Genomic DNA, 26,109 nt, shown 5'->3' with positions numbered 1-26,109 from the left:
GTCTACCTACTAAATCACCCCTTCTCTGCTTAGCAGATGAAATTTATAAATTATTCTGTACTTCTTGTCCTCAATATAAGCAGAGCTTCCAAGTTCTACCAAATAGCCACCATATTTCATTTCAGTAGTGGCTATACGTCAATGGATTCTGTGTTTGTGTGTAGTTAAAGCATTTTATGGCATCTTTCAAAAGAGAAGAGTTATGTGAGTACATTTTCATACAGCCCAGATATGTACGTTATAATCTTATTTTAATATTACAGGTGATCAGCCAACTACGTTACAGTGAGCTCTCGTTGGGATCAGTGCCAGCCCTGAAGGTGCCGCCCATGAGATAGGGTTTGAGGAGCTGGGAACACTTGGACCTTCACTGAGAAGGAAGCCAGGGCTGGGAAGCCAGTGTCAGGCTGGAGGCCGAATCTGCACAAGCCAGATGTACTGGACAGAGAGACTCCCCAGAAGTTGCTGGTCAAGGTTCTGGAGCTGCATGAGCAGACCAGACACACACTAATCAGAACAAAGCACGGAGATGAGTAGGAAAGAAGGCACATATATTGGAACCAAATCAGGGCTTACACACAGAAGATTCACAAGAGACCAGAGGCAGAGGGGAGGACTGCAGAGTACTGGTGGTCAGTAAGGAGCCAACAAAAGCTGGCAAGTAGTGCACCAGCAGGGGAGAGGCAACGGACCCTCTTGCTTCATCCCATAAACTTCTTTTGTGGTTTTGGCTAGAGCAGGAGCCAGTCAGACAGCCAATCCAAGGGGACAGCCATGCTGTAACATAGCAGCTCTCCCTGTGTAAGGGACAAAGGCAAACCTAATCTTTATAAATTCTTCCTTTTCCAGCCTCATGCTGAAACTCCTACCATTAGATCTATCCTTCGAGCAAATACTGAAGGCCAATGTTAAAAAAATAAAATCTTACTTACAATGAAGTAACATTATTCAATTGTATAGACATATATAATTTTCCCTTAAAGAGAGAGTAACAAGGTGAAGGTAAACTTTGATAGTTGTGGTCAGGAGTATAGAAAAAAAAGTTGTGATTATATTTGGGGGCACAGGAGAGCCTCCAAAAGAGAGAATTAATGTTTCAGTTGAGCTTCACTGAACACACACCCACTCACACCCACTCACATAGAAGCCACTGAAAATGGGTCCTTGGCTGATCATAATTCCTAATATAAGTTCTAAGAGATCAAAATTGTTTTGGTAATATGTACTGTGTGATGTTGGTAACTTACTGAAGTGTTCTGGGATTTATTTTTCTGACTTTGGAGGTTGGGCAAATGATCTCAAAGACCCAGTGTCCCTTCTATCTATTTATAACTCTTAAATGTAGCAAATGAAGCTACCATCTTGACACCCTACAGTGACTTTTTTGAATACCACAGTGGTAGCCTGTAAGTAACAGAAAACATAGCACCACTGGAGGTTTATCATACTGTACTGCATTATCGAAGTCAGGAGAAGTGGAACTTGAAGTAAGAAGGAGGCACAGCCACCACACCCAGGGACTTTGATAACTAAATTATTCTCCCCTCCTGAACTTTTCCATGTTTTCTATTTGTCAGGAGCCAATTCTGGCAGAGCTTATTCAAGTTTTGCCTCAGAACCGACTAATAAAGGTCTCTGGGCAAGGAATTCGCAATAGAGAATTCTGGTGGGCCAGTCTTGACAAGTTTTTCCTTACGCTCAGCTCTGTATCTACTTTTTATTTCCTGTAAGTATCTCTGAGAGATGAGAGGCTCACATCTCTGTCCCTTCCATTTTAAAAGTGAGCGCCCAGAATATAAAAATAACTCTTATAACTCAACATTAAAAGAGAAGTAACGCAATTTAAAAACGGGCAAAGCTTTTGAACAGACATTTCTCTAAAAAAGATATAAAAATAGCCAACAGACATATGAAAAGGTGCTCAATATCACTAGTCATTAGGGAATTGCAAATCAAAACCACACTGAAACACCACTTCACATCCACTGGGATGAGTCTTATCAAAAGGACGGACAATAACAAGTGTTGGGGAGGCTTTGGAGAAATTGGAACCCTTATACATTGCTGGTAGAAATGTAAAATGGAGCAGCCTTTATGGAAAACAAGAATCAAGGATATTCTCAATGCTAAAAAGCATTAAATTCTTCTTTGGCTTTATGGTTTTTAAAATTCATGTAAAATATTTGTGTGTTGATTTTATCAGTTAATACTAATAGTTTTAGTAACATGTTTTGTATTTACATAGCAGGACCTCACTAGCAATTCAAACTTTTCTACAAAATTTGTATGTGTAGTGACCAGAGGACTCAGAAATCCACATCCTAATCTAGGTGTAAAGGTACCAATTTTGAAATGTAAGGGAATGGTAATTACCTTCTGTACCCTTATTGTGCTGGCTGAAGTCAGCTTGGAAATTCAGAGCTCATACAAGTTTTTATATACTATATTTCTTGGTCCTCAAAGTAGAAAATAGAGAAAATTTTATTTCATACTGAATAATGTTTTAATTCCACCAATGTCAGATTCACTTCCATAATGGCAGAAGATAGCCAGATAACACAAATTGAATGTAAACATCAAGCTTCTTCATACTGCATGGATTGTGTGCTGAAAGGTGTTCATCATATTTCTTTGCAAAGTCTTGGCCAGATGATTGATGATCAATAATATCAATAACAACTGCTTGTTAAAAGCACCACAGACTTATCTGTGCCATGTAAGATTTATTAGTTTGGATGGAAGTCCAATTTTATACTTGATTTTATGTGACTAATGCTCTTGGGATAACATTTCATACACGTCAGGGGTGGGGGATAGCAGAGCATAAGTGACACCATTTTATCAATTTCATGAATTGGTGTGTCTGGGTGATGACGTGAATATCACCAGTACCACTACGTAGTAGACTATGCACATCTGTAGTAAAATCAGCCGTTGGTTATTGGCACTGATGAAAAGTAAAGTATAGACGATCAAAAAATGATAGATTATGTTATAGTCATTTCCCTTAAGCTGTTGGTGAGTTGCAATTACAGTTGAACCTGTGTATAACTGATCTGGCAAGCACTTGCTCCCTCCAAAATAAAAAAGCCTTAGGTAGAAACTGTTTAACGCCCCCCCCCCCATATTTACATTTATTTCTCTCTTCAACCTGCCTTGTTCATAGACTAGATAATGTCTTAGACCGATGTACAGCACAGGTGAGAATAGTCTGGCCCCCTCACAGGTTTTTCTTAGAGCGTGGGAAACAGTGATAAGTATTTGGTGTCAAACAGTTGCTTCTTAAAATGCAAGCTGCAAGCAAAGTAAGAGTAAAGAGAGGATAAATAAAAATCTCAATAAAGCTGAATTGATGCTATCTGGCTGGAAAGTCAGCTTCACATGAATAAATCAGCTGTAGATGAGCGTTAACCATCGACGTGTACTGGCTAATGAACAAAGGTCGCGAATCCCACACCAAACAACAATATTTAGCATTTTACTTTAAGGAACAGTTTCTTCTTTGACCAGAGCTATTAGTATAAAACCCACATCCTGGTCCTATGTAAGGCTTATGAAAAAACAATTTTATTTGACAGTGCTTAAATCCAATCTTAAACAATAGGCTTTTCCAATTCACATAGTCCTTTTTAAATTTATGGTAAAAGGCGGGTCAGGCATATATTCTTAAACAGGAATACACGTATTTTCCTTCAACCACCTTGGCAAAAGGTACAAGAAAAAAACTGATGGTAAACATACAGCAGATACCTACTTACAGGTTTAAACATATTTTTATGTTTTCCCAGATAGACTTATAAATGTTTTAGAGCTGCAGAAATAAAGATACTTAAAAATGTCAAAAAAACCCTCCTACTTATTCTTTTATGTCATTTCTGTCTATCAATTTTAAGATGATTATTTTGTTAGAAGAAGGATAACGAATCCATGGCTGAGCTGATAGGACCTTACTGCCCATCTGTTGCTTGCTGGGTTCTGACAAGGAGGCAGGATGGACCTCTCATAAGAGAATCTGGCGTTCTCAGTGCCCCTCCAGTGATCTGGTTTATGGAATACTCAGCATGTCTCTCCCTTCTTTCTGTCCTGTACTTTCCTCTTTAAACTTATTTTGTCACAAGACTTAGGAGACAAATGACTTTTAATTTCTCAGAATTTCCATACATGAGAACTAAAAGATCTCAATTATGCCATTGTAATGCATAAAACCATAAAACTGTGCTTTATAGGTCATATATTTCCTATGATTATCAGCTGGTAGCACAGAATAGCAGTTAAATCCATGAGCTCTGGATTCAGACAACCTGGATTCCAACCCTGGTTCTGCCACTTACAACTGGTATGACTTTAGAATCTCTCTGTGCCCCAGTTTTCTCAGAGGAGGATGTGTGAATTCTGAAGATGAAATGACAAAGTGCCTGTAAAGGGCTTAGAACAGTTCCTGACACATACCAAGTGTTCAGTACCTTTTTAGCAAAAATTATAAAATGCAGATTTTTTAATTTAATGATTACTGTCAGGCTACTATGAGAAACAAAATACTGGGACATGTTGCTAATCATTAATCTTCCTACTAATTCTTTTCTTCACTAAACAAACCTTTTTCTAACATCTACTAAGTGCAGAAATGGGGGAAATAAAGACATTTCAGAAACAGTCCATGACTGAGTTATTAGGGTCAAGTGGGAGATTCTAACATAGGCACTTAGAATACAGTGGGAGCATGTTCGTGTTAGAGCACAGAGATGGGAGCTATGGAGGTGGGTGGATAGAAGACAGAGGAAAGCTTGGGACCACACAGCGAAAGGGAAGGGGACTGAGATTACGAGATCTGTTTCAGACATTGGGGTACAAGTGGGAGTTGTAACCATGGGGTGGATGAGTCTCTAGAGATGGGGCACATGAAGAGGAGAGAAAAGTCAGTGATGTTTATTTATTCATGACTAGAAACTCAAGAGACGTTTTCTTGCTTTTCAGTTTAAAATAAATCAGTCAAAATGAAGAAAACTCTCTTTCTGCAGTTCAACAGTGTGTCTATAATCAAACCCAGTTGAGGCGGGGGTGCTGCTGGGGCAGTGGTAACTCTATGTAATGGGAGCAGCATTTGGTTCCCGGTTGGCGGGCTGGTCTGGGCCAGAGGGGTCAAGTTCGGCTCATCTGAGCGGGGCTTGGCAAGCTTAGCTGGGTGATCTGAAGGTCTGGTCTAAGACACTGGTGGTGGGCAGGTGGTGGTGGACAGGAGGAAAGGGCGCGGTGGGGCAGCTGGAAGGCCATGCAAGTCAGGAAGGAAGAGACAACGTAGGCAGAAGGGACTAGGACTAGATTCGTGGCCAACATGCTGCACTGTAAATCAGAGAAGTTAAAAAGATGGCAAAGCCATGGCCAAACAGGAGTAGACACTGTGATGATTTCCCTGATGATGATGTCAAGTGCATGCTGAGCATTCATATTGGATTGTTTTCTGAGTACTCTCACTCTGAAACAGTTCTCAGTGTAAGGCAGGGGGCCAGTTTAAGTTTGGGGATGAAACAGCTGTGAGAACACCCCAGAAAATGTTTTTGGCTGTGAGATGTGCTTTGGGATGAATTGAACATACTGTTGACAAAACCTAGTAGGTCTCTGATGATCTAGTTACACAGCTGGCGGCCATTTTATAGCTAACTTTTCTTCATGGTTAAAAACTGATCCTGAATGTCAATATGAAAATATTAGCAGAGCCTGGAATGTAACAGGCAAAGCACTACTCCATTCATTTTCACAAATTGTTGTGCTATGTTGTCCCTCTAAGGAGCAACTTAGAATTTTAACCTTTTTTTTGCTTGTCTTTTTTTGCTTTATCAAAAGTACTTTAAAAACAATCTATTTCTGTTCGCCACAACTTAATGAAAAACTCAAGTAAGCTAGTCATTTAGCATCATGTGTACAGAACCTGAAAGTTGTCCAAAGTAGATCCGCACAGTTATTTTTAATTATATTAGTATTACTGACATCTAAAATCATTTTTAAGAGTTATTTACAATAGAAAGGGAAGCAGCATATGTCCAAGTCAATTTATATTCAACGTATGCATGTAAATACTACAAAGCCTTATATTAATTGTTTTTAACCTCTTTGTCTTTGACTTTAATATCTGTTTCAAGAATTAACATAAGATTTAAGTAGGCTTATTAGGGACATTTATCTAGAGGCTGGAATTTTAGAGTAGTCTAATCTGCCTACACAAGAAATTAAGAACACTTAACCTCCTTACTGACATATTGGCTAATCATTGTCTGCGATCCTGTTTCCCAAACTTGCGTGGTACTCCAAACGTTTCCACAACCTAAGGCTCTCAACGGATGAATAGACAGACTACTAAACTCCACGGCTACTAAAGCTCTTATCTTTTAACAAATACATGGCATTATTAGAATGAAACTATATGATTTTATTTTCCTCCCACTCCCAACCCACCTACATACTTTAAAAGAGGTAGCCAAAGAAAGTCATTGCGAAATCACGTTGGGCACCTTCTGCCCTCCTTCCTTTACTTCTACACAAGCGAAGTGAGGGACCACTTAGCTCTGATGTGGCCACAGTCACCTAAGACAGAATAGTAATAGGAGCATTCGCACAAACCACTTGGTGGTGGGAGCATTGCTGGGACAGGAAGCACACTGAGCTACAGCTGCCAGTGTTCTCTCTACTTGTGTTTTCTTTTCCATCATCATCAACTCTATTGCTTCCCTTCCCAAGCAGCTCAAGAAATTGTTGTAGCTAAAATGCAGAAGATCTAGGCAGAGTAAAAGGGCTTTCTTTATTCTGTACTCGGAATGCCTTTCTCTTAGACTGTACAAGAGGTGCTTGCTAGTGCCTCATTGGCCCTATTGCTCTCCAAGGCTTTCTGCTCTGGGCTGTCCACTTGCTGAAGGGTGACAGTAGGACCCAGGTCTGCATCAAGTGAGTCTTTATCAGGGCCAGGGTTAGTGTGAGTGAGGGAGACACTCTCCTCAGTGCAGAATTGAAGGGGATGCCAAAAACCTCAGTAATCAACATATATAATATTTTAATGCAATATTTAAAAAAAATAAGTATCAATGCAAAAAAAAATCTAGGGTGAACAAAGATCAAAATTGTAAACAAAGACAGGATCAATATTACTGATGTTTCCTTTTGACTCAGGCCACAGTACAGCTCAGCATGGCACTGTTACTGATCCTGTCTTTATTTAAAATGTTGATATTTTGCTCCTTGTGGATTCTTTTTACATTCATCTTTATTTTTAAGATATTGAATTACAATATTTTTTTTATACTGAGTTTTTGGTGGCCTCTTAAGTTTTGCACCTGAGGTCAGTGCCTAGTCTTCTGCACCCACCTGACCAAAGGGGTGGCACCATGAGCCAGACAATCATCACTAAACACCTGACTCAAGCTGAGCCAATCAGATTCTTTTTCTAAACTTGAAAATGTAAACGAAGAGACACAGAGTCACTAGTTAGATGACAGTGGACACTTGAACTGAAATGTCATGCTGAGTTGGGCTGGAGGAGTCATGTTGGGCCTTGTACAGGCTAAGGAGACCCATCCAAGAGAGCGAAACAGAGAATGGGAGAGCTAAGCATGTGGTAGATTGTACTGTTTGTTCAAAATATTCTCTACCCAACTCTACAGTACTCCTCTCTTGTGCCTTTCTCTGTTGAAAGAATGTTGTCATGCAGGGACTCTGGTCATGCAGGATATGGTGAGGCCAAAAGGAACACCCACAGAGCCATAGATAGGGGAGTCATACCACTATATTCTCGCTGGCGGCTGGGTTGGAGACACAAAAGCAAACATCCGCCAGTACCCCAATAAGCAGTCTTCCTGCATCCGTCTCGCTGGTGGCCAGGTGAGGCACAGGGAGTAGGATCCACAATCCTCTGTCTGCTTTTCTGCCTGCCTGCCAACCAACCAACCCACGTAGCCACAGCAGTTGTATTAGTGGCTAATGGCTAACCGGTAATGGCTGATGGCCAACTAGTCACACCTGATGGCCATCCACTACCCGAGCCAGCACCTTTCCATATGAGGTTGAGAGCCTGGAAACTGCGCTCTGGGACTCTGTCCCCACAAATGTAATTCCTGAAACATGAACATCAAGTTTGACCACATGACTTGTCTTAGCCAATGGAATATAAATCGAAGTGACATGTCACACCTGAGTAGAACCTTTAAGTGACAGTGAGTGGTTCTGCTTTGCTCTCTTTCCACTGTCATAAGGTTGGCATATCCCAAATATTCTCTTTCAGCCTAAGTTCAAAAATAAGGAGGATGTGGAGGATGGCCATAGCTGAGATATCGACATGAGAAGGAAATTAGGTGCTGTTTTTGTAATTCATTGAGATCTGGAAATTGTTACTGCAGGATAACTTAGTCCAAACTGACTGATACAGAGAGAACTTAGTTTCTACCTTTCTAGTTCCATTCTCCTTGTGAGTTGATTTTGTTTAATTTCTCATGAATTCCTCTGAGATCACCTAAGTGGGTTTCTGTTCCTTACAACCAACAATCCCTGATAAAACTGATAAAAATGATATTATTTAAAACTATTTTGTTCTTAATCTTGTAATGAATGCTATCTCGGTGTCAACGTTAAGTTATATGCATACACACTTTGAAAAGGTTTTAGGTGAAAGAAATGCAATGTGTTGTAGGAGTACTGATGGTAAAGGTAAGTTTTGCCTATGCCTTATCTTCTTACTTAATAACAGATGGCTGTGATCATTTTCTGTTACTTTATACAAACTGTGATTTGACCTGAAATTCTAATTAACAGCATATTTTCATGGCATATACAGAAAGAACAATTTCCAAAACTTCAAATTGATACCAATATCTTTACTGGAAAATCTGAAAAAAATAGAGTCATATCAGTTATCATTGTAGCTTTGTTATTGAAAAAGATACATTTGTTTAATACATAAATAAGTCTTTGTGCGGCATTCTTATTCCCTGAGTTTAATTCAACTGAGTACTCTCTATGGACCTATAAAGATGTAGTTCACTTTTTTAGGCCACTTTCCAGAGTAGCCTTTGTACTGCACTCTGTGCTTTGAAAGAAGCAAAATACCCCAACCTGGGGGATGAGATTTTCATGTAGTATTTGTTGAATAGTCAGACCATAACTTCTGTTTTATGCAAAAACTTTCTCTTGGGGCAAACTGAAATCAGTAAGTTACAAATGTTTACATTATTTTTTCAAAGTACCTTCACAAATATAGTTTTAGCTCCTTTACATCCTTGTGGGTTAGTGAAGCACAGATTGCTTATGAGACTTGCTTAACATTACCAGCAAGCAAGTGGCAGCACCAGGTCTGGAACCCAGATCTCCCGTCATCGAGTTCTTTCCATTATGTCTCAGTACAAAGAGGAACAATTTATGTCTCTGTACATTCTCCTTAATACTTCTAAGAATGTTTACATTGCACACAGAATGTTCTGATTGTACTAGAGGTAAATTTTTTAAAAATTAAAAAACATGAACAGATGTATCTGTTCTATTTACCACAGGAACACCTAGATTATATTGTGTTTACTGTTGATATATAGTTAACTGATTATTTTAGTTACATTAAATAACACATTTTGCTACAGACATACTTGATGCAATGTCACCACAGTACAAAGCAATTTTTTTCCAGAATATTTTGAAAATAAAAGCATAACAACTGATAGTTCATTTTAAAGTGTTTAAATTGCAAATCTTCATTAAAAAAAGAAGCTAAGAAATAACACTTGAGACCAGATTCAGAATCAATAGTTAGGTGTTTAGGATACAAAGGAAAACAAAATCCTTGTTCAAAAGCACAAACACAAAAGAACGGTTACAAATATATTATTGATTCAATGATGGAGAAAACACACTAGGAATTCAAGGATAATGTTAGATTTAGGAACGTGAATTGTTGAAATTACAAAGCAATAACAATTATTCCAATTGTCTATTTGACAGTGTCTACAAAATCATTTTTTTTGTGTGTAGCAATTCTTTATACCAACCAAAGTTGGATAAAGGAATATAGCAAATGCTGATACTAAATAAAAACTGTTACCAGATATTTTATAAGGCCACTTCATGCATTATTTTTGATGGATTTTTGAAGGCCATATATATCTGAAAACTATTTTAATTTGGTCAATTGACAACTAATGAATGTTAACCAGTTGTTTTTAAAATCACTTAAAAAATTAACTTCAGACATTTTGTCCTGAGTGTGTAAGATAATAACTTAGTGCCCAAGGAAAAGATTTATTCACAGGATTTTCTTTATCACTAGAAATGGCTAATTAATATGGTAGAATAGTAATGACAACGTTCAGGTCTAATAATCACCTGTGTTAACAACTACCTGCCCAACTTTAGGAGAATTACCTAGGGTAATTCTTTGTTCTCTCCTATATTTTGAAGGGCATAAAAATTCTGGCTCATGACCTTTTGTAAAGCTAGAAGTATCATTAACTAGAACATAAATAGAGTGTATGAGAAAATCCAGCGTTTACCATTTACTGCCATATTAAGGAGATAAGGTGGGGGAGTAATGTTTGTTTTTCATGTAACACATGATAAGTGAATGTTAAAATCTGCCATCCTTCTGCCTTATTTTTTCTTGGAAGTTTAATAATCCTGATATTGACAAAACAAAATTATATCTACTTACTATTTTGGAAGAAATGTGCAAAAGATCAGGGAAGAAATGTTTTGTGTTTTTTTTTAATAAACCAACATAACCTTGCTAGCCTACTTATGTCATGTCTGAAGAGCTTGAATATTATTCTTTTTTGGCAGACATCCAAATTTCAAACAAGTCCACACCACAGTGTCTACTTACACTTTCATTACTGATAAAACAAATGGTTTAACATTTCAAAGCTACTTGGGGCTAGACAGATTTAAAGGTTGCTTTTAGTCTTAACCAATGAAGTATAGGCTCTTCTTCACAGAAAAATAATGCTGTGGTTTGACCATCATAATTAGTGTGTGGCTCTAAGTTCTTTTTCCAGACAGGGTGATTAATTTCTTTGTTCCAAGAATAGTTTTGTCCGGCAATTCAACATAGGCTATAGTTGACTGTTTAAGAGTGATATCATAAAATGAAATAACAGTTGGCCATGAACTAAATTTTTAAAAACTGTCCAAATTAAGTGTAACCTAAAAAAATTAAATTGAAGCATTTTCAAAATAGTGGCATGTACCTTGTAGGGCTCAACTTTGTGCAGAATTAAATCTCCACTAGGACTAATATGGTTTAACAGGTTATATATAAGAACACAAATGACTGTAAACATGAATCACATTCAATTAATATTGAGTTGAGAAAACCTTCCTGATTGCTGAAAATGGTGATTTTTTTTTTCTCTCTGTAAATATCAATGGCCTCTCTTAACAGCTAGCCTTTCCAGTCTCCAGGGAATGCCTGAACACCATCTTTACTGCCTGCCTTATCCTTAGGCTTACAATTAAATGATGTGAAGAAACCCTCCCTACAAGAACCCTAAACTCCTGCCCTGCCCTTCACACCCCCAACTAAGTGGATTATTTAACAAGTAGAAGTCAAATTTATGTACATCTCAAGAGTGGTTCCCTTCCTTCCAAGCATATGGGCATAACATAAAGATCTCTTTCCCCTTGAAGCTTATTTTCCAGTGGGGGGGGCGGGGAGGGAAGCAATAGATATACAAAAAAACATGATCAGTAAACTATATAGCATGCCAGGTAGTGGTAACTACTATTGAGAAAAAGCAGGGAGGGAACTAAGGAGTGTCTGAGGTGAGTGGCAGCAATTGTGGTCAGGAAAGTCAGCAATTGTGGCAAAGAAGACATCTGAGCAAAGATCTGAAGGAGGCGAGAGAGTGAGCCAATTGGATATGTATATGAGATTTTGAGGAAGAGCATCACAGGTGGACGGAACATCAATGCAAAGGCACTGGGGCCAGAGGTGCCTGGTGTTGGTTGTGGAACAGCAAGAGGGACATTGTGGCTGGAGCAGAGAGAATGAGTGGGAGGAAACGAGGTTGATGAGGCCAAAGAGGAACAGGTCCCGTAGGTCCTGATGGACCCTTCTAAGGACTGCCTGAGAAACAAGGGGGGTGATTGGAGGATTTTGAGTAGAGGCGTGGCATGACCTACAACGTTAAAGGCACTTTTCCTGAAGCAAGCTTTGGTGTAGGCGCCATCAGAAAAGACCGGAAAGATAAATCTGGTAACAGGTGTCTGAAAGTCTGCACAGACAACTCCTGAAAGAGGAAAAGGGTTGATTCCCAGACAAATAGGTGTGTGGGTGTTTGGGAGGAGGGGTTACCCGGGAAGACACTCCTACCTAGCTTTCAGGCCTCGACCACGCAGAAACCTTCGGTCCTGCTGCTACGTATTCCAGCCACAGGTCCCCTCCGGGAGGATTAAGATAGCAGCCTGCAAGCCGTGTTGCCAAGGCGACCATAGGATTTCCCCACCCCACTCCTCTGCCTCCTGAGAGCATAGCACCTCGACCCGCAACCCCTCTAGCTGGTTCGCAGGGTCTGGGCCAGCGCTAACTCATCAATATTCCTCCCGCCGCGTTTCTCCCGCCCAGGCGGTGACTCACCGCGCCTGCCTAACAGCTCCAGCCCCCGGCGGGCCGCACCACCCAACCTCCCCCACCATCTCCTGGAGCACCGCGGCCAGAGCCCAGCAGCCAGCTCTGCTCTGGAGGGGCACTGTCGGCCTTGGAGGGGCACTGTCGGCCTACTAGGGCAGTAGCGCCGCTCTACCCAGTTACGCAGCGCTTTCCTGCATGCTGGCCCTCAGCCGCGGGCTGCACCTCTGCAGCGAAGAGGGGGCGCCCTGCGCCTACCTCGCAAGCTGCGCGCCCGGGGAGACCTGCTCTAAGGCACCCCCGCAACAACTCTGTGGGGACAGTCAACTCCCCAGTACGCGGTTTAAGATCACCCTGCGATTCCTGCAATGCACCATACGGGGGAAGCAAATGTAGGCACCTGCATTGCGCCCCAGCTGGGATGCACTGTGCGCAAAAGAAGACTTTATGCTGCAAAACCGGAGGATCGGAGGCGCGGGGAGTTAGGGCAGGGTTTTCTTAGGACTCACCTTGTGCAGTTTCCACATGGCCCCCAGAGCCTTGACTTCGTGGCTGGAGTGTTTGCCTTCCTCCAAGCACTGGTAGCACACGGGCATCTTGCACTGCACGCAGTACATGCTGTGATTCTCAAGCTCGTGGTCTGTGCAGGTGGAAACCTTGCGCGGGCTCAGCCGTCGGCTCACGCGGCCCTGGGCCGGGGGCACCAGGCGGTGCTTGGCTAGGGGCCCCCGGGGCGGGTGGCAGCGCAAGCGGCACGGATCGCAGTAGAAGACATCGCACTGTTCGCACATGACAGTAGCCTCCTTGGGCGCCTTCTCGCAGAGCTGGCACTTGAGAGCCGCGGCTTTGCTCTGCTGGTAGCGGTCAATTACCCCTTCCAGGACGCGGTTCTTGGGGAAGCCGCGGAGCCCCCGGTCGTCTAGGATGAGGCTGCGGTGGCACTGGGGGCAGGTGATACAGGAGTTGCGGGGCACTGGGGCCAAGGCCGGTGACAGGTGGGTGGCCGGTGGAGGCATAGCCGGGGGGAACACGCGGACGCCGTTGGGGGACTTCTGGCACGGGGTAGTGGGGGCGCTGGCGAAACCCCCGTAGGAGCCATAGCCGCTGTCCGCCTCGCTGTACAGGCTCATCTTGTCCAGGTCCAGGTAGTCATAGTCGGAGACACCGGAGCCTGAGGCCCGACGGCTCTGGGGGGACTCAGACTCCGGGGTTTGCACCAGGATGTTGCGGGCGCACGCCTGACATAAATTGTGAGAGCAGGGCAGGATGATGGGCTCCCGATAGAAGGACCCGCACACGGGGCATTTTAACTCTTCTTCCATCTCTTCCATGGGGACCCGGCTGGGAGCAAGGCAGCGGCGGCTGCAACGGGTGGCTGAGCTGGCGAGGTGGCCACCGGCCTGTCGTGTCCAGCACCTTGGCCAGCAGCGGCGGCGCTGGCAGCGGCGGCGCCTCTTCGCGTAGCTGAGGCGCGGACTCCCTGTGAACCGCTCTCGGTGAGCTACAGCACCGCGGCGCTGAGCGCCACCCCAGGACCGCCCCCTCCTGCCCGCCTAGGTCCCGCCTATTGGTCGGCAGCGACAGAGCGAAGCTCTCATTGGCCACACGCCCCGTTCTTCTCCTCTCCTCCGCAGGCCACAGGGGGTTTGGTGGAGGACTGAGGATGAGCGGAGTCTTTGCTCCCCGCTGCATGATCTCGGGAGGGGGCTGGCGTGCGTTGGCGAAGGGACCCGGAAGAAGGTATTAGGCGGGATGACTCATCCCTCGCCCCCCTTCCTTCCGACCTCCGGTGCAGTCACCCAGGAGCAGGGGGCGTGAGAAACCCCTCCGCGCAGCGAGTGGGCTGGCGGAGGGGGCTGGTGCTTCTCGCCAGCAGTCTGCGTTTGGCTTCCAGCTATGGTCTCTGCGCCGACCTTATCCTTCCGCTGCTGGCAGCCTTGACTGGTCCTCACTCAGGCCTACGTTTCTGTGTGGCAGCCGGGCTTTTGTCCTCCTCATGAACCCGCTGAAGCTTGCCCCTGGCGCTCCCATTCCGGGACTTTGAGGGCGCCGTGCAGGAGCCCTGGCAAGAGCCTCTTCGCGTCTTTCCCTCTCACTCCCTGATGTCTAATGGTATCGGCTCCCTAGAGATTTAAACCACGTGACCTATGTAAAGGCTCAGTACATTGGTTCAAATCTGTGCCCCATTCATTTCCCGCTTTCACTTCGGGCTAGCTCAGAGGCTTCCTACCGTATGGTGTGAACGTGCTTCGGTCCCCTCTTCACTCTCCCTGCCTCCCAAAGCTTGTCCTCATCCCGCTCTCAGCGTCTGACTGAGCTTTCACAAGGCCAGCAGGACCTTTGGTTCAGCTGAGGCAGGAAAGGATTGCCCGTTTCTGAGGCCCCTAGTTGAGTAACTAGCTCCAGATGAATCACGGTGTTACTGAGGAGTCCCAGTATTTGACTCCAAACGGCATTATTCGGTGTCATGTGGCCTGAGCATTTACCAAAGCTTAGAATGCTGGGTTCTTTCTGTTCCCTTAAGTGACCATGGGGGGTGGGGGATGAGGGGGTTTCCTAGTGTCAGTTCTCATATATTAAGCATCCTTCTCCTCCCTCTCCCCAAATATTGCTGGAGATCTCTGGTCTTGCCCCTTGCCAGCAGAACTGTTGATTTCATGATAGAGAACAAAAAGAAAGAAAAATCGTGAGTCAAGTGACACAATGACATTCTGTGGTAGTAACTCATATGAAATGGTTGCCTTTTGCTGAGTGATTCATGAAATAAATAATAAAAACTCAAAGTTCTAAGATATCTTCTAATTTTCCATCTCCCAAAAAAGATAATTTGATGATATGCAGCCACATTTTAAATTTAAAACCACTTTATTGCCAGAAAAAAAAGACTTTTTATAACCTTGCCCTTGGAAAAATAGTCCAATAAACTAGGTTATCCCTCCAACACTCTTTTTAGTTACAATGAAAACAGCACTTGAGGGCGGTGGGATGGCTCAGTTGGTTAGAACTGCACCTCTTAACAACAGGGTTGCCAGTTTGATTCCCACATGGGCCAGTGAGCTGTGCCCTCCACAACTAGACTGAAGGACAGCGACCTGACTTGGAGCTGATGGGTCCTGGAAAAAACACACTATTCACCAATATGCCCCAGTAAAAATTTATAAAAATAACAAACAACAGCACTTGATTACTGGGGGTAAATGTTCTCATTGTTATTTAAAGTTATGTTATCACAAATGCTATAAAATTTACTTTTAACTTATCTTTTAGCTAGTTGCATCCAGAACATCCAAAGGCATATGTACTCTGTTTACATAGAATTTCTTTGTTTGGGTTTGGAACGTTATCTGTATCTGCAGGATACACATAATTTAGGAGTCCCAAGAAAATTTGCTAATAACAGGCAGGTAATTATTAAGAAACTGTTAGAAAGAATTGTCAGTACCGCTCCTAATTTACAACTCTTTCCATGACTTTTGTATGCATTTGGCCAAAAGTCACAGTAACCTTGGGCCAGGGGTTTGGACATTTCAAAGTGAGCAGCTATTACTCTTTTTATGAGTTTGAATTTTGCTTATCACAGTATACCATGTGCTATAGATTAAATTTTTGTGTCTCCCCAAAATTCATATCCTGAAATCCTAATCCCCAGTGCGATGGTGTTAGGAGGTGGGGCCTTTGGAAGGGGATTAGGTCACGGGGGAAAGATCCTCGGTGTTTGGGATTAGTGCTCTTATAAAAGTGGCCCAAGAAAGCTCCCTTGTGCCTTATACCCTGTGAAAAAAAACAGGTCCTCATCAGATACCAAATCTGCCAGCATCTTGATCTTATATTTCCCAGACTTCAGAACTGTGAGAAATAAATTTCCGTTGTTTATAAGCTACCCAGTCTGTGACAATTTGTTACAGCAGCCCAAACTGATGAAGACACCATCTAAGAGGTCTGCTTATTAGCACAAAGCTCATGCTTAGTTCAGAATAAGGGATAGTCTTAGGGAATGTCTGTGATGTAATATGCTTTTGGTTTCCACAGATACTCAATAGAATACAGATTTATAATATAGCCAATATGCAAACATTTGATCTATTATGAAATATATTGAGATGATTTGTTAGACCTCAGGAATTAGACATATCAATCCCAAGAGAGCTCTTAAAATGACTGGCTTTTATTGTGTGTTCACTCTGCTCTAGGCAATGGGTTTATTTATTTACATGCCTTACCTAGTTCAGTCCCTGTAATCAAAAGATGAGGTAGGTACACTTATCTCCATTTTAAAGATGAGTAAACTAAGATAAGCAAAGTACTCAAGGTCGAATATTGGTGAGGCTGGGATTTGAACCCAGGCACATGAAAGTTTCTTTGTTCATTCATTCACTAATTCATTCAACAAATGCTGAGTTCTACTCTCTGTCAGGCTGTGTGTGTGATAAAATACCCAAAATGATCTTTGTTAGTTTCTATGCTATTCTGCTTACTTTCCTTGGGATTTAAAAAAATTAATTTCTTTAAAATATTTCTGTAAACTTTTGAAGATTTTTCCCTTCATGTTGCACTATTTGGCTATAATATACTTTAAAACTGCCCCCGCCCATGAGTTGTATTTAAAGGGAAATAAACATCTGAATGTAATTGATGATATTATAGAAATACTAGGGGATATCTTCTCTCTTCCAGCTGGTGATCAGCCCATGCCCTGCAGCACAAGGATTGATAGCCCTGTAATTTCATTACTCCTGCAGAGACTGCAGATGTTCTCATTTGTGTCAAGTGCCTGATTAGCCTCTGAAACTTAGTAAATTATTCACCCAAACAATGTTCTTTAGCGATGAGCCGAACAAATTTAAAATGTTCTAGCAGTATTTCCATTTTTTTTAAAACAAATGTTTACCAATGAAAAATTTAGGTGGGTTTCTATTTTCTGACTACAATGCTTAATAACACAACAGTCTTTTTGATTCTAAAGAACGAACACTCAGAGAAGAAAGAATTCTCTCCCATCTCCCCTCATTCTCTCCTAGAGCCACCAATCTTTAGTACAGCAGGAAAATCAATGAAAGGAGCTGATTGTAGGCGCTGGCCCTTTAAGATTCTCAGACACAGATAAAAATATTCTGTATTTAGTTTGTGATTAATGATATTGCTGAATGTGTTTTGTGAAATTTGTATTGTTTGAAAAGTGATGGGGGTGATGTTCTATTTCAAAAGAAACTCTGAGCAAACTTTTTATGGGGTCATTTAGCCCATTATTTAATTTTATGCTTGCTATATTTGTGACATCTTTTAATAATTTCCATATTTATTGTTGATATTCCTTTGTCTTTTAATTATGCAATTATTGTAGTAAGAGTGTTTTGCCCATTTAGTACTGGAAGATGACCTTATCCAAATTCTGTAGTATTTCTAACTATAAATACTTTATTACTAATACTTTGGAAAGGGTAGACAGGAGACTGGGAAGATGGAGGTTTAATGAGTCTTGTATTTAAGGTAAGAGAGTTAGAAGATAAATCCAGGAGACCCAACTTGTGAATAACAGGAATCCCAGAATAGGAAAAGGCACAGATGGAAGAAAAAAAATCACAATTGAAAAAATAATTTCCTGAATCAAAGAAAGATCTGAGGTTACAAATTGAAAGGATTTTAGAATTACAAATACCCTTGATGAAAAAAGACCCAGCATATACAGATACAATTCTTGTATTCCAATTCCAGGAATTGCTCTTTCCTCTGAAGTTCGTACTGCTTAACCTGGTAGAGGTCCACCCTCTACATATACACATCATTAAACAGCTTTGAACTAGGTTATTTCATTTCTTATAATAAGCATGTTATAATTTCAAAAACATCTAATAAATATTTTTAGAAGAATTTTGAGGTAATTTCTGAAGAAGCGTGAGCCCTTGTACTTGTGATACCTTTTCTCCTATCTAATCGTCATTGACATATACCAGAATTTGGAAGCATCTATTACGTTTCAGATCTTCTATTTTGGAATTCTACTTTATATTTGCTGTTATAGTGTTAATATGACCTTACATTATTTATTCTATCTTTATTTGAAATCATAGCTACTTTCCCCTTAAGCTTCCCCATACACTTCCAATGCCATTGTTCCTTATAATGTTCTCTGGAGCTGTTTGTCTTCCTGGTGAATTTCTCTACATTCTGTATGTTTTCAAATATTGTTTCCCTGCCTTTAAGAAGATGACAGTTTGCTAGAAAAATAAAGGTGCTGGCAGAATCCTTTTCCTTTAGGTGTTCAGTAAACACTGCCCTGGGCTCTTCTCTGATGTTTAAGTCTCAAAGTCAGAAGTCATTTACACCACAATTTCTTTTAAATTTAGTGTTACTACTTTTGGTAATGCTAGAAGACACTAAATATAGGAATTCTTCTCTTAGAATTTTGAAATTGGAAACCTGAAAGACTGAGTATATTAGTTGGGGGTGGGTTAAGCAGAAAGGTCATGAAGTGTACTAGAAGCCAAATTAGCCAGTATAGTTATATGGAAGCTAAAGTTTTGAGGAACATGTCTGGCATGGTAGATGTTTCCCGTACTTAGCAATATCTAGGTCTCTTTTCTTGCCTGGGCTTATGGGGGACTATGCATCCCAAGCTTTTGTTGTTAGACAAAACTTTGTGACCAGTTCTGGCCAAAGAAATGTATGCAGAAATGATGTGTGTTACTGAGTCCAAACTGAGTCCAAACTGAGTCAGTAAAAACCTCCTGCACCATGTTATGGAAAATGTGTTGAGATTTTGTTAAAGCATAAGATCAAAGCTGCCTGGATCACTGGCTCTCCACATGGAAAACAGCGATCAGAATTGTCCATTCACTGCCTGGAGAACAACAGAGGAGAAATTAACTTTTGTTGTGTTAAGCCAGAGATGTGAGGGTTTTGTGTTACAGCAACATAGTGCAGCCTAACCTGACTAAATCCAGTAGTAAAGAGAGAGAAATGGAAGAGATCTGCAGAGACCAGTCATGAGAATGGCCCTTGAAAGCGACGAAGTAGCTTCATTATTTCTTAATGGCTAATAGTTCCCACTAGACCTAGCATTAGTTTGGTTTCTGTACTTGTAAGTCCATGAACATATTGGTAACTCTAAAATAAATTTAATTTTTCTTGATTATCTTAAGTGTGCCTTCTTTCCTTGCAATCAAAAGACAAAAATCAAATTATTCAGTTAGTCACATTTTAATCACTCACATACATGTTCAGGACCTCTATTGTCGCAGATGCTATGGTGCTCTGTCCATTTTTCCTTAGTATGAACCTCTTCATGCTGAAGGCTGCTTAGTGCAGAAAGCTGTGAGCTTTTGATGGATTTTCCAGCTGTGGGGGCATGCTCAGCCAAGACATGGGGAAAGCCAGAAGGGCTGGGGAGTTAAGGCCCCTGGATGCAGCCCCAACCAAGATGCTGCGAAGGTGAAAGTTTGGGTAAATACCAAGGTTCCTAATATCTCCTGGATGAGATGATTTTGCGGCATGTTCCTCACTGTCTCCCAGAGTTCCCCAGTGGGATCAGCTCAAGTTGCGCAAAGTAACTTGGTAACTCTCCTTTTATTGGCAAACTCTGTCTTTTCTTCCTTCACTTCCTTAACACAGTTCCTTAGGATCATACCCCAAATAAAATGCTTACACTTAAAATCATGTCTGAGTGAGAAGAATACAAACCAAGGTAACAATTTTGTGTGCATACGTAGGCCATGACGGGAAGCTTTATCTCATAAAGTTGTTATTTATTCCTTCATTTTTAGTGTTTTGCCCATTCTGCCTTTTATATTAATTTCAGCTCCAGAATTTTCAGTTTGTGTGTGTGTGTGTGTCTTCATTTATATTGTTGTGGGAGCTGATGAAGCTTCACATCATAAGTATCTGGTGTATCAGTGACTGCACATCTCTGAAGATGCAGACCTGAGTCACATTTTGGGATCTTCTTTGTCTCTCAGTCTATTAATGAGTATCTACTAAATGCTTATGGGGAGCACTGCATTTTATTTGCCGCTGTTTATTTATTTTTAAACCTCTATTTTTATTGCTTTAGTTAGTGTTCTAGGGGAATTCTGTGATTGAGCTATTCATAATTATATGCTCTGGTAGGTTCTTTTGCTTGTATAATAGGTATGCTTGTGAAAGCATATGAAGATTTTTATCAGGTCCTGCAAGAGACATCACAGGACATTCATGGAAGCTGTCACATCCAGTAGCATCAATCCAAATTCCTCCATGAACCCTAAATTCAGAGGATTAGAACATTATTATTAGAACATTAGAACCCTAAATTCAGAGGATTAGAAGCTTTTGTCTTCTTTCAACAGTAGAGTATAGACTAAAATAATTTAAAAAATAAAACACACTGACTGGTCATCACATTGAGTGACAAATTACAACGCGATGAAAAAAGAGAAAGTCAGATGCAAAATCAGTGATGTGAGGAATCACTGAATCAAAGATTATGGATGTATACTTGCAAAACAAGTTTATGCCTAAATAGCTAAGCTAGTCTAGGGAGTGAGGTCACCTGAACAGTGAGAAAAGCTTCTTGGAGATTGAAGGGTACAATACAAAGGAAATTAAGTGTGGTGTTCTCTTCTACCCTCATGATTAACCATGAGTTGTCAACATAGAGAGGCTAAGCCAAATAAACCTATTGCTTTATCATTACTTGAGAAAAACAGAAAACAAACACATCTTTACTAGGTGGGTAAAAATATACATCTTCACTAGTGATTTAGTCTGTAAAAATATATATGCAATAAAGTTTCAGTTATACCATTTATAATAACCGCAAGTCAGCCTTTCTTTTCTCTTCTGCTGGACAATGGGGGAGGTACCAGGTTAACAGGAGCTAAGTGAACGTATCATTGTGGTAATTTCTGTTCTGATGGAGATGTTGAGAAATAGCTTTCTGCAAGGCTCGTGTAAATAGCCATTCACAATAAAGAATCTTACTTCAATTCAAAGCAACTTATCTTGCTTACATTCTTCTTGAAGAGGAAATCAACTATAAAAGAAGTCTAGAAAATCAAACCTCTGTCTGTTTTTCTTTTGTTAGTGTCCTTTTCCAAAGATTTGAATGTTTATTCTCTTGGGGTCAATTCTGGATATTGGGAGGTGTTGAATTATAAGGCTAATGATACATTTTTAACAGCCATGCTCCAGGAACTCCCAGAGGTCTGATGTGAGAATGGAAGCCAATTCTCCCCTCCTCTCAGCCTCTCTGCTAAGGATTTCTTGAATCTATTGCACAATGGGATGAGCTGTACTGCACAGGGAAGTAGATAAGAGATAGTAATTGAAAAGGGGTGGTGTAGTGGGTTTTGGAGGCGAGAGCCTAGGGAACAAGGAGGACAGAATAGAACATACAGCTGCAGGATGGGTAACATTACAGACTCAAGATTAATGAATGGAGACATCTTGTGCCAGACTGGGACAGAGAGACAAAGAGGGGACAGCTGTCTGCTGCTGGGAAGGAATGGCCAGGGGTAGACTGTCTGTGTACATTGAGGACGAGACTCAGAGGGAAGACTACATCTGGTTTTGTATTTTGGTGTGATGTACTTGGCTGTTTCAACCTCAGCTTTACTCCTATTTATTGATAAGCGTGTGGGAAAAGCCTTACAATAGGCATTGAGTGCTAATGTGCTCACTTCTAAAATTCCTGATCCCAGAAGTCCAAAGCGGCTCTGTTCCTACTTCTTGTTGGGATATAAGGCAACATAACATACACTGATTTTGCAGAATGCCTTGTGGATAAACAGATTTGTGATCTGTTTCATACCTGTTTTGTAAAGCTGTGAGCTAGAAGAAATACCGTAAATTTTAGTGATGTCTTCCCTCCCTATGTTGGGAGTTTGGATTGCTAGAGAAACCAGTTATACTAAAAATTATTTAAATGTCAAAATTCAGAATGTTTACCTGAATTTTAATGTGCCTGACCACAAACTATTATTAGATAACTATTCTGAATGTCAAGACATTTACTTGAGCACCTACGTTTAATAGGCTTTCTCAGAAAATAGAAACAAATTGCTTCGTTATTAGTATTAATGGTTTAATAAACTATTTAACCATAATCATCCATATTTCTATAAGTTTAAAATTGATTTCACTTGTTGGTGCAGACTCTTCTCTGCCTCTTTTATTGCAGGATGGACTTTACTTATATTTTTCTACAATTCCTATCTACATTTTGGAGACCAAGTCCACACCTATAGCTTCTGATGGCACATGTATAGGAATTGAGGGCCCCTTGGGAGTGTGATCCAGTAATAAATAGTTTTGGAGTAGTTACTGTGTAAATACAAGTGGTAATACAGAAGTGCTGGTTTCCTCGATCTGTCTCCAGTTAAAATTCCAGTACAACAGTAATAATAAATAGTACTTTATGAAGTGCTAAGTGCCAGGTAACATGCAGACACTGTGCCAACTGTCTTCTCTCACAACCACCCATGAGGTAGGCATGATATCATTTCTAGTTATGGCTGAGAAAACTGAAGCTCAGAGAATTAACTGCCTGAGGTTTCAGTTACTAAAGGGAAGAGTTGTGAGTCTAACACAAATCTCACTGATTCCAAAGCTACTTGTATTAGTCTGCTCAGGTTGCCATAACAAAATACCACACCCTAGGTGGCTTAACAGAAATTCATTTCCTCACAGCTCTGAGGCAAGAAGTCCAAGATCAGTGTCAATAGGATTGGCTTCTTCTGAGGCCTCTCTGTTTGGTTTATAGATGGCTGCCTTCCCTTTGCCTTCAGATGGTCTTCTCTTTGTGCTTATCTCTGTCCTAATCTCCTCTTCGTATAAGGAGGCCAGTCATATTGTTAAGTGCCACCCCAATGACTTTGTTTAACTTTAATTACTTCTTTACAGCCCCTATTCCCGGATACAATCACATTTTGGGTTACTAGGGGTTAAGACTTCAACATATGATTTTGGTGGGCGGGGGACATAATTCATAATGGTCTTTAAGCCATGAAGTCTGTGTATTACCTATAAGAGGACATAGTAACCCGATAGACATTTCCATTCTGGTATGAATTCGATTTTCCCCAAGAAATTTCCCACAGGAAGATTCTCATGATGAAACTTAAGGAAAAAGTTGGGGCACCAGGTCCTTTAAAGAATGAAGAAAAACCACCCAAAGTGGGAACAAGAAAGAGGACCTGAGGATGCTGGAGACCTGGCATCTCCTAATTTGCTGTTTTGGGTTGGGCCAGACTTACAGAAGTCAATGCAACATGCGCAGTACTTTTTATTTTTCCTTTTATAGTTTGTCTCTCTAGCTTCTTCACATTGTTGTTCTGAAAATGTCGTTGCTATCCACTCAGTCTGGCAGGTTCCTCAGCTCTTAGAAAAAGCTCTAACTAATCCCACTGCCACTTCGAAAACAGTGCCACCCCAAATAGTGATGACCTGCTAGACTCTCTATCATTTAAAAATAAGTCATTAAAATGATAGAACTCTGCTGATACGGACTGGAATCCAGAAATTGTTAGGAGGTGTTTGGAATGTTTAATATAAGAATTCCAAAGTATGCTCACCTCGGCAGCACATATGCTAACATTAGAACGATACAAAGATTAGCATGGCCCCTGCGCAAGGATGACATGCAAATGTGTGAAGCGCTCCATATTCTTACTATATTGCACATTTGAAACTAACATAATAATGTATGTCAACTGTAATTGAAATATAAAACATTATGAAAAAAATTCAAAGGAATCAGGAGATGATGTTTCCTGGTGAACTCCCAGCTTCCATCAGAGCTGTGTCAGCTAAAGGAATCCATCAGAAAGTAAATCAGAGCCTGCTCACCTCCTACCTTCCGATAGGCCTGATTTTTATAACCTCTCAGTAGCCAAACCTAATGGGAGGAGGCAGGATCTCCCCTCTACCCTCATCTATCAAGAGCAGGTCTCCCATGACTTCCTCTCCTCCTTTCCTGCTAGTGAGTTTGTCCATGGATATATACAGCCGATTTCGCCACTTGTCCAGACGCAAAATTAACTACCAATTTACACTTGGACACCAAGCTCAATGTTAATAATCCTGCTTGACAGGCCTGTTAAGAGCTTCCTGAATTAGGAAAGGCTAATAGATTTCAGTTTGCACAACAATTCTGAAAGATTTATTGGTGGTGGTTGTCTAGGCGAGGTTGGTGTTATAAAAGTTGTGAGGCGTTTTTTTTTTTTTGAAAGAAAGAATGGTATCATCAATTAGTGAGGTCTACCACGGGAGAGGAACCAGTGGCTCAAGTCTAAATTTTCTCGCATCATTAATAAATTCAGAGTTACAATATATTGAGATCTTACCTTGTGCCGGGCACTGGGCTCAGCCTGGTACATTCATTATCTCAGTGAATCTTCTCAACCTGCAGGATAGGTGCTATAGATCCCCTCTGTAAGCATCAAGAAACAGGCATAGTGGAATTAAGTAACTAGCCCACGATCACCCAGCTAGTAAGAGCCAGAGCAGGAATTTGAACCCTGGCAGTCATGATGTAGACTCCTTGCAACAATACTTCAAGTGAGTGGATTAGGATTTGAGCTGAGGCTGCCACAGGCAGAGCTCAGGTGCTCCAATCACAATGAGACTGCAAGGTACCACCAAGGACCAGGGATCCCCACTTCCTTAGATGTGCTCTTGATACAGCCTTTCTGGCTTGGAGATGAGTGGAGATGGGAGTGGGGTTTGAGGGAGGAGGACTTGTCTTCCCAAAGTTAAGTCCACACATATTTAATGTGCACCTGCTCTTGTCAAGCATTTGAGGATGTAGCAGAGTTCCCTGCCCTTAAGGAGCTTATGCTCAAGTTGAGGGAGACAGGTAGTAAGCACACAACATAACTTCCAGGTCCAGATTCATGTTGTGGAGAGGCTTAAACAGGGTTACGTTTGAGTGAGGGGGGAGCTGCTAATAGCTGGGGATGACAGCCTCTTGAGAAAAAACCTGAAAGATGGAAAAGAGGTAGCTCTGGGGAAATCTGGGGACAAATGCCTCAGACAGAAGGAGTAGCAAAGACACTGTCATATAAGAAACTTACCATGTTGGAAGGAAAAAGGCTCATTTGCCGTTCATTACCTTGTTCAAGTTCAACGACATAGCAAAGGGGCAGGGATTGCGTGGGGTTCTCCTGCACAAAACCACTTAGTGGGGGAGACAGAGGCAAAGTGGTTTGCCTTCCTGCTTCTCTTTCCTCCTCTCCACCCTCTAAATGTGTTTCACTGATAAATCAGTGAGGGGTTACACACGCCAAAACCTTCAGCTTTGGGAAGGACTGAATTAATTTGTTTGGAAAAGCATATGAATTTTCTTTTAGAAAGTGTGTATTGATAATATAATCATCACACACTGATCACACTAGGAGTAGACAGAATACTTTTATTAACACAATTTAGAGAGTTTAACTTTGTAGAGAGCAGGTTGGAAAATTCAAGAAAGGGGGGAGTCATTTTTACTTGTCCTGCTACATTTGTTCTAGACACATTGTCCTTTGGATGTGCTGTACTTGGACGGA

General features: G+C 41.3%; 1 protein-coding gene and 1 non-coding gene across 9 annotated transcripts in view; one reads left to right on the top strand and one right to left on the bottom strand.

Moving 5' to 3' along the window:
• The window catches only part of TRIM9 (tripartite motif containing 9), a 104,552-nt gene extending 89,852 nt beyond the window's left edge, over positions 1-14,700 (bottom strand). For 6 of the 8 annotated variants that reach the window (XM_019725679.2, XM_019725681.2, XM_019725682.2 and 3 more), the window contains exon 1: positions 13,099-14,700. In XM_019725679.2, coding sequence (XP_019581238.1) covers positions 13,099-13,920 — 822 coding nt within the window. In that variant the 5' untranslated portion in view covers positions 13,921-14,700. The remainder of the gene's footprint in view (positions 1-13,098) is intronic. The other 2 variants (XM_019725680.2, XM_074327480.1) reach the window with 1 other exon arrangement.
• A 9,427-nt stretch (positions 14,701-24,127) lies between these two features.
• Positions 24,128-24,231, top strand: LOC141570987 (U6 spliceosomal RNA). Its single transcript, XR_012495412.1, has one exon. It is a non-coding gene; the product is annotated as a U6 spliceosomal RNA (small nuclear RNA).
• Positions 24,232-26,109: the final 1,878 nt, after the last annotated feature.

Source organism: Rhinolophus sinicus, linkage group LG03, assembly GCF_036562045.2.
Source record: "Rhinolophus sinicus isolate RSC01 linkage group LG03, ASM3656204v1, whole genome shotgun sequence".
NCBI classification, from domain to species: domain Eukaryota; kingdom Metazoa; phylum Chordata; class Mammalia; order Chiroptera; family Rhinolophidae; genus Rhinolophus; species Rhinolophus sinicus.
Note: the sequence above shows the minus strand (reverse complement) of the source record. Positions and strands in the feature narration are given on the sequence as shown.